Genomic DNA, 9,684 nt, shown 5'->3' with positions numbered 1-9,684 from the left:
GGAAGTACGGGTAATTGACGCCCAAGATGTGAAATTCCTAAAGAATCAATAAAAATATTATATTGGAAAAAAAACTGCTTTCTGGCTTTCAGCCTTGAGTGTCTCTTCCCTTGGTCATTTCCTGAAGCAACAGATGTTCAATTTATCAAATTGAATAATATTTTTCTCCTATTACCTGTATTTAAACAGTATGTTGAATATAATAAATAGTAATATAATTGAGTTACTTACTGAAAAAAAGGGAAGCTTTCAATAATTCTCAACAGAAAAGGGTAGATATTTGATAGAAGGAACATGTTAACTAACATGATTCCATTACTACTCAAAGTGTTCTAAACAATAGAAAATTTAATTCCTTAAATGCTTATAATAATTTGTCAGTTAAAAAAAATAAAAAGGGGCAAGGACTGGTGAGGATGCTGCCCCACCCATGTGTCCTGGGGACAGGGAGAAACTGAGGCTGGGACAGGAGAAGTGTTCCAGGACACTGTACTGCTGGTGGAGGATCCGAGGATCCCCACAGCCAGCATGTGGGACACTGTGGGTGCCGTGGGGCTGGTGTGGGCCACTGACTAGTGGCTCATCCTGGACTGGGTGCCCTACATCAAGTTTAAGAATGAGAATTAGGAGCCCCTTTCCTCAGCTGCAGGCCACGTAGGTGTCACACACCCCTGTTACCTCAGGAACAGCCTAACCCTGTGGAAGATGCTTTGGAAGCTGGATGCCCGGGGGAGCTTCTGCATCATGGACACTGGAGCTGCCAGGATGGGTGTGGCATTAAACCTCCTCCTTACTCAGAAAAATAAAATAAAATAAAATAAAATAAAATAAAATAAAATAAAATAAAATAAAATAAGGTCTGGATATATGGCTCAGATGTTAAAACTGTTCTTCCAAAAGACCCACCACACACCTGATGGCCTACAACCATCTAAAACTCCTGTTTCTGGAGATACAATGCCCTCTTCTGGCTTCCATGCACATTGCATATATGTGATGCATAGATATATATATATATGCAAACAAAGCACACACGTGCATAAAATAAATATTTAAATAGAATTAATGGTAGAACAAATGCTTCAGAACCTAAAAGCACCTGTTGCTCCTGCAGAGACAAAATTTTGTCTCTAACATCCACACGGTAACCCACTACCATCTATAACTCCACTTCCGAAAGATCCAACAGCCTCTATGACCATTAAAAGCAGCAAGTACATACAGGCACACAATACACCAACTACAGTGGTACACATGCATACATGCAGACAATATCTTCATGCTCATAAATAAACTCTTTTAAAAATGGAGAGATGGCTCACAGGTTAAGAGCACTAAATGTTCTTCCAAAGGTCCTGAGTTAAAAATAATAAAGCATAATTGGGAAAAATTAAGGTGTACATGATAGGCGTAGATTAGAAAAATAGATAATACAGATGTAAACAAATATAATTGTAAACAAGCACGTAGATATACATACAGAAACAGGTAAAACAGCAATAGATATAGTTACTTCAGATATCCTACTAAAACAGTTCAGTCTTGAAGATTTTTATTTTTTAACTACAAAAGTTAATAGAAAATTGACTTAGAAATGTGATTATCTAAATTCATATGGATGTTTGTGTTCAATTCCTTTCTTTGCAAACATTATGTTTTATTTTTGTGCTACTTGCTTCTATATGTTCATTCTAAAAGGAATTTGAGCAAGTCTTACACCATGCTTTTTGTGAACAAATCCTAACTAGGAAAACTTTTCTGAGTGCTCCTTTGACTTCTGTGTTTCTCAGGCTATAGATAATGGGGTTTAACATGGGAGTAATGACCCCATACAGCATAGAAATGAGCCTGTCTCTGGCAGGAGAGTGTTGGCTGGAGGAAGGGCGGATATAGGTAAATATAGTTGTGCCGTAAAACAGGAAGACTACGAGAAGATGGGAAGCACATGTGGAGAAAGCTTTGCGCTTCCCTTCCACTGACTGGATCTTCAGGATGGTAGAGACAATGTAAATGTAGGAGATCAGAGTAATCAGAAAAGCACCAACCCCAAAGATACCTCCTACCACTAAAACAAGCATTTCTGCCACATAGGTGGATGAGCATGACAGGGCCACCACGGGTGGGATATCACAGTAGTACTGGTTAACTCGATTAGACTTGCAGAAAGATAGGTTAAAGGTGGACATTGTGTGGAGAAAGGAGTTGAGAAACCCAGCTGCCCAAGTCCCAAGCAGCAGTTGCACACAGCGAACCTTGGTCATGAGGACAGAGTAACGCAGAGGGAAGCATATGGCCACATACCGATCATAAGCCATCACAGCCAGCAAGAAAACTTCAGTCCCAGCTAGGGCCACCAGGAAATAGAGCTGCAAAGCACACCCAACAAACGAAATGCTGTGGTCCTCAGTCAAGAGATTGTTGAGCATCTTGGGGACAGTCGCTGATGGGCAGAACATGTCTAGCAGGGACAGATTTGCCAACAGGTAGTACATGGGAGTTTGAAGCTTTCTCTCGGTCACAATGGCCAACAGGATGGCTCCGTTTCCCAACAAAGTGATCTGGTAGATGATGGCAAAGGCCACAAAGAGAGGGTAACGCACCTCAGGGAGGTCAGAGAGCCCAATGAGGATGAACTGAGTCACTGTGGTAAGATTATAGACATCCATCTCCTCTGTCTACAAGGATGTTTCTAATGGAAAGGAAAGCAGAGAACACAGATTATAATGATAAAGCAGAGATCCTGGTTCTGCAAAACTGGCAAACAGCAGAGTGCAGTTTTGGGTGAATTGTCTTACCTGTCTTTTAATTATTATTATTATCTGATCATAGTGGATGACCTTTTATGTGTTTTTATTCTGTATGTAAGTATTTTATTTAGTATTTTTGTGTCTATGTTCCTATTGGCCTGTAATTCTTTGTTGAATTTTTGTGTGGCTTGGTTTTTATAGTAACTATGGCTTCATAACATAAATTGAGCAATGTTCCTTCTGTTTCTATTTTGCTGAACAATTTTAGGAGTATTAGCATTGACTCTTATTTAAAATTTGGGTAGATTCTGCACTAAAACCATCTGGCCTTAGGCTTATTTTGGTTGGGAGACTTTTAATGAATGCTTCTAATTCACTAGGGGTTATAGGTCTATTTAAATTGTTTATCTGATCTTGATTTAACTTTGATAGGTGGTATCTACGAAGAAGAGTATTCATTTATTTCATATTTTCCAATCAGATGGATTGCAGACTTGTAAAATATATTCTTATGATTCTCTGGATTTCCTCAGTGTCTGCTGTTATGTAGATTTACCTTTTAAAAGTTTTAAAACTTCTGTGTATCCATACTATTTCTTAATATACAAAATCCCTATCTCATCTCCAGAGAAAATCCATTAAGTATCTTTAAAAATTGAAAATTCGGTCCCCCTCAGTCACAGTCGTAGGGGAGGGGAATAGGGTGAAAGTGCGAGGGAGGGAGGAATGGGAGGGTAGAAGGGAGGGGATAACAACTGAGATGCAATATGAATAAATTAATAATTAAATACATTTTTAAAAATTGAAAATTCACCACTTTATTACTTATAGAGAATTATTTAGTATTTTTAACAATTCATTAAAAGCTGATGTTTTTCACATTGCCTTAAACATTTGTTTCACTCTTATCTCTTATTTTAATGTGTATGACACTGGACACTTCCTCAGTATAAATTAAAGTAGAATTAGTGTATTACACAATTGCCTACTTCATATATTCTATTATATAATCATTATAATATTATATATACATATATTCAATGGTATGTAAGATTTAATATTAGAAATTACCAAACTTGTAGAAAATCAAATCAATGGAGTCATAAATGTATAAATGACATATGTCTTCTTCAACATATACTTTATTTGAAAGACAGCTGTAAAAATGCTCCTATAACTTTAAGACCATATGCTTAAAATATGAATGATAGCATTTTCATTAATAGTGCATAATAATGATATTAAGTAGATTGTTTGGAAGAAGTTAATCACAAGCCTGGAAATTAACATTTTGGTTGATTTGAGGTTTTGAAAAATATTTTTTCTATAGCATCACATATTAGATAATTCATAGTACAAGCTGGTTAGAAAATGAAATAAAAATTTACAGTCTATAATATAGTTGCTATTTATTTTCCCTGGTGAAAACAATAATTTCTTCAGTAAGGTAAAATGCACAGAAAAGTAACATAAATAACACATGATTTTATGTCTAAAATGTGTAAAAATTTTTTTCATCTCTTCCACCATATAATACATCCCTACATTTAAGAGGATAAGAACAGAGGATTATGAATATGAGACCACCCTGAAATATAAAGCAAGACCCTGTTTCACACTAAAAGAAAAAGAGAGAGCACTGCAGTGTGCTCCTATTCATTCCTCAAGCAACAAGAAATTTGGACATTATTTAAGAGTAAATAAACACTTATTTCTAATCTCTTCAAATCTTGAAATATACCAAAGAAATTATAATAATTACAAATGTGTCTGTAATTGTAAAGTTAATGAAGGATGTTCCTGAGTGAACAAGAACTGAAACAAAAATAAATTATATCAATTATTAGGGTCTTTAATTTCTAAACCCTGTGCAATATTATATTCAAATATGAAAGATATGCAAGTAAAATAAAGCACTTTTATTCCAATAGCAACATCTTCAAGCAATAAATGTTTACTTGTTCAATAACTCACTGTTTCCTCATGCAAATTTGGCTCTTTAAGAACTATAACAAATACATTTTAGAACATTCTGATTAATAATGCTATCCTATTCTTCAGATTATAGAATCAATATATACACAACAAAACTGAAGAACACATTTTTCTTAATTTTGGCCATTATTGTTTGAATATATTCTATGAAACTACTGGTCCTTGAGATATAGAACATGGCATTTGCCCACATATAAAGGCTGCAGATATTTGTCAACCTTTTAATTATAGTATAAACATCACTTATTCTTAACAAATTGTGGGATAATCAAAATAAAAGATTTTATAAATAACATAGTTCTCAGGAATAAGTTATAGACTCAAGTTATAGACTAGAGATTTAGGGAAGCTTATAAGTATATTTTATGGTTACTTGATGTAACTAGGAATGTAACAAAGGATATTAATAAAAACAAAGTGATAAGGAAAGCATTACATTTCTTTTAAAAATTGCATAGAATTCAGACTTTCTACCATTTCTGGTTTACAAATCTGCATATGGAGAATTCTAAAAGTACTATGCACAAAGATATTATCTTTTTAGAACATTCAAGTTTCTGCCACATAGGTAAATATTATAAGACATAATTTAGCAAAAATTGAACATATATATTTTAATCATAGCATTTTCAATACTGTATTTTATTAATATATGTATCAATAGCAATCAAACATTGCATTTAAATTATGTGTAAAATATAGATTATGTTACCAACAAATAGTTTCAACAGGACAAAGCAAATGATCCAGCTACAAATTATATCAGAAGGTAAAAATCAAATCAACACTTGTTCTTAGGACTCACAAGAGGGGTTAGTCCATACTTTATATTATTCCCACCTTCTCCTTAGGGAAGCAGAATAATAAGAACTCCAGAGAGTAACTACATCACTATCAACTTAGTAATAGGGCCACAAAACTAATTAATTTAATGCAAGTTTTAACATCATTATATGTTACATGAGTGCCATTTTGTTCCTTGTAGTGGCCCATGGACATGTCCCACCTGGAACAAATTTGACCGATGATAATTATCTAATGGGAGATTTAATTTGTGGTTCTCAGGAGTGCCTTCTCTAAATAACAATGACTTTCCCTTATGTAAAAGGTTGGAACTGCCTTATAGACCATTGTAGAACAATGGGTTTTGTAATCATCATATGGCCAAACCAATAAAAAAAAATACATTGATGATAGTAAGCTACATTTTGTGATCAGGAAAATTTTTCATTGAACATATCATCACATTTTGGTAAATGTTCTCTTTTCCATTATAGAGGACAATGTTACCATATTTATTCATTAGCACACAATACATCATATGAAAAGTGTGTCATCCACATAAGAAACATTAAGTGGCAGAGAACCACTGTGAATATAGATACACACTCATTTGAATATGGAGCTTGTAACTGGACCCTTAATTTTCCATTAATATTGTCTAGATATATGATACATTAAAAAACAACATATGAGAAAGAGACAATTGTAACCTCTAAAGGCTTTCTCACATTGTTCACACACACAAAAGAGTTTGCTCTTGAATGAATTCTTTCGTGTAATTGAATATAAGTTTTACACACATTTTACATACATTGTTTCCATTCATAGAGTTTCCCCTGCAGTATGAGTTCTCCCATGCCTTAGAGGACAAGTGGGATCTGTAAAGTCTTCATCATCTTGTTTACATATGTTTTCCATCTTATAAATTATTTCATGGGGCAATGAGCTGATACAGATTTGAAAACTTAACCTCTATTTCTAGCCTTCAAAATACATATCATGTGTGTATTTCTGGGTCTGGGTTACCCCACTCAAGATGATCCTTTCCAGTTCCATCTTTTTGCCTGCAGATTTCTAGATTTACTTGTTTTTAGTAGATGTGTAAATGTACCACAGTTTCTTTACCCATTCTTCTGTGAAGGACATCTAGGTTGTTGCCAGATTCTGGCTATTATGAATAAAGCTGCTATGAACATAGTTGAGCAAATGTCCTTGTTATTTGGTGGAGCATCTTTTGGCCATTTGACCAGGAGTTGTATAGCTGGGTCTTTAGGTAGCAGTATTCCCAGTTTTCTGAGACAGCACCAGATTGATTTCCAATGTGGTTCTACAAGTTTGCACTCCCACCACCAATGGAGGAGTGTTCCCCTTTCTCCACATCCTTGCTGACAAGTGCTGTCACTTGACTTTTTAATCTTAGCTATCTTAAAATAGATTTATTGGAAAGAAGAATCCAGGAGAGGAGGGATGAATCCATGAGGAGCTGTCTCTGCTCCAGAGAGGAGACAGCAGAAAACTGGGCAGACACACCTTTAATATAAAAATACTTAAGGAGCAGCACTTTCTTGGGCAGAGATTTCCAAAGTGTGGATTGAATGGATTTCAAACCTGAGCTGAGGGAAGGTCAGGGCTTGGTGGGTTTTTGTCTAGACTTCTCATCCTAAATTAGCATAATCTTGGATGAGTCTTTTTTTTAAAACCATTTTTTTATTAATTTATTCATATTACATCTTGATTGTTAGCCCTTCCCCTGTTTCCTCCCATTCTTCCCTCCCTCCCACTTCCCCCCTTCTCCCCTCCCCTATGTCTGTGATTGAGGGAGACTTCCACCCCTTATGTATGCTCTAAGATTATCGAGTCTCTTCTTGGTAACTTGCTATCCTTCCTCTGAGTGCCTCCAGGCCTCCCCATCCAGGGGACATGGTCAGAAAAGGGGCACCAGAGTTCATGTGAGAATCAGATCTCACTCTCCACTCAACAGTGGAGAATATCGTGTTCGTCGGCTAGGTCTTGGTAGGGGTTCAAAGTTTACTGCCTATTTCTCCTTGGCTGGTGCCTTAGTTTGAGGAGGACCCCAGGACCCAGATCTGCCTGTCATAAAGTTCTTCTTGTAGGTTTCCAGAACACTGTGGGTCCTATTATTTCCCCATTCTTCCATGCTACTCTCGCCTAAAGTCTCAATAGGATGTCCTCTCCTCTGACACGTGGATGAGTCTTAATAAGAGGCTGGAGAGATGACTCAGAGGTTAAGAGCACTGTCTGCTCTTCCAAAGATCCTGAGTTCAATTCCCAGCAGCCATAACCATCTATGATGACATCTGAGTATGTGCAAAAAATGTTGTTTGTGTGGTGTGGGTGGTGTAAGTGAAATCTAGTTGCCAGTCTGACCCAGGAAGAGATCCCGTGGCTTGGTTAGTGGGGAAAGGGGCACTCCTATACCCAGAGGTGGTATTAAATGTTTGATAAAATTTACAAGAAACAGAATAGTTTTTTAGAAGAATATGTTTTCAGAGGTGGGCTGTAGATAAGTTCTGATGCAAATAAGATAAAAATATGTTGATTATCTGGGGGTGTTGGTGTGGGTTGTACAATTAGAGTTCCTTGTGGTATTTGAGAGAGGCCCAAGCTTCCAAGAGCAGCAGTTCTATCTGCCTAGTGAGCTCAGTTATTTCTTTTGTGTGTCCTTCTGGGTCTGGGTTATATCACTCAGTCTGATCATTTCTAGTTCCATTTACCTGCAAATTTCAAGATCTCCTTGTTTTTAATAGCTGATTAGTATTCCATTGTATAAATGTACCACAGTTTCTTTATCCATTCTTTGATTGAGGGACATCTGGGTTGTTTCCAGATTCTGACTATTATGAATAAGTCTGCTATAAACATAGTTGAGCAAATGTATAAGTTTGCACTCCAGCAATGAAGAAGCCTTCCGCCTTTTTCCACATCCTTGCCATCATGTGCTGTCACTTGAGATTTTGATCTTAGCCATTCAGACAGGGGTAATATGGAATCTCAGAGAGGTTTTGATTTACATTCCCCTGATGGCTAAGGACATTGAGCATTTCTTTCATTATTTCTTGCCATTCAATATTCCTCTGTTGAGAATTCTCTGTTTAGCTCTGAACCACATTTTTTAATTGGGTTATTTGGTTTGGTGGAGTTTAATTTCTTCAGTTCTTTATATGTTTTGTATATTAGCCCTTTATCAGATATAGGGTTGGTGATCTTTTCCCAATCCGTAGGATGTTGTTTTGTTCTGTTGGCCTTCTCCTCTGCCTTACAGAAGCTTTTCAGTTTTCATGAGGTCCCATTTATTAATTGTCTTAGAGCTGAGCTATTGCTGTTCTGTTTAGGAAGTGGTCTCCTGGTGGATTTTTCCTTTACTAAGTATGAAGTGTCCTTCCTCATCTCTTTTGATTAATTTTAGTTGAAAGTCTATTTTATTAGATATTATAATGGCTGCTCCAACTTGGTTCTTGAGTTCATTTGTTTGGAAGACATTTTCCAGCCTTCTACCCTGAGGCAATGTCTATTTTTGTGCCTGAGATGTGTTTCTTGAATGCAGGAGAATGTTGGGTCATGTTTATCCATCCATCCTGTTAATCTGTGTCTTTTATTAGAGAATTGAGACCATTAATGTTGAGACAGATTGGTGGTCAGTGACTGTTAGGTCCTCTGATTTTGATGCTGGTTGTGGTAGTGTGCTTGTGTGCTTGTCTGGTTTTTGTTTTGCTAAAGTAAAATTATCTATTTCCTGTGTTATCCTGGGTATAGTTAGCCTCTCTGGGTTCAAGTTTTCCTTCTAGTAACTTCTGTAGGGCTATATTTGTGGATAGGTAGTTTGAATTTGTTCTTGACATGAAATATCTTGTTTTTTCCATCTATGTTTGTTGAAATTTTCACTGTGTATAGTAGTCTGGACTAGTCTCTTAGGGTTTGCAAGACATCTGCCCAGACTCTTCTGGCTTTTATGGTCTCTACTGAAATGTCTGCTGTGATTCTGAGACGTTTGCCCTATATGTTATTTGGCTTTTTTTTTTCCTTGCTGCTTTTGATTTTTTTTTTTTTGTTCTGTATATTTTGTTTTGATTATTATGTGGCAGGAGGATTTTCTTTTCTGGTCTGCTCTAGTTAGTCTTCTGTATGTTAATATGCATCT

At 36.2% G+C, this 9,684-nt stretch overlaps 1 protein-coding gene across 1 annotated transcript; it reads right to left on the bottom strand.

Annotated features, from left to right (window-relative positions):
* Positions 1-1,691: 1,691 nt before the first annotated feature.
* On the bottom strand, positions 1,692-2,666 carry LOC311578233 (olfactory receptor 5V1-like; the record flags this gene model as incomplete). Its single annotated transcript, XM_084748056.1, has 1 exon — positions 1,692-2,666. One exon carries the CDS (start codon positions 2,664-2,666, stop codon positions 1,692-1,694), a length of 975 nt encoding a protein of 324 aa, XP_084604182.1.
* Positions 2,667-9,684: the final 7,018 nt, after the last annotated feature.

This window comes from Acomys minous (assembly GCF_964271855.1).
Source record: "Acomys minous genome assembly, chromosome: 2".
Lineage (NCBI taxonomy): Eukaryota > Metazoa > Chordata > Mammalia > Rodentia > Muridae > Acomys > Acomys minous.
The sequence above is the reverse complement of the archived record's forward strand: the minus strand, read 5'-3'. Positions and strand labels throughout refer to the sequence as shown.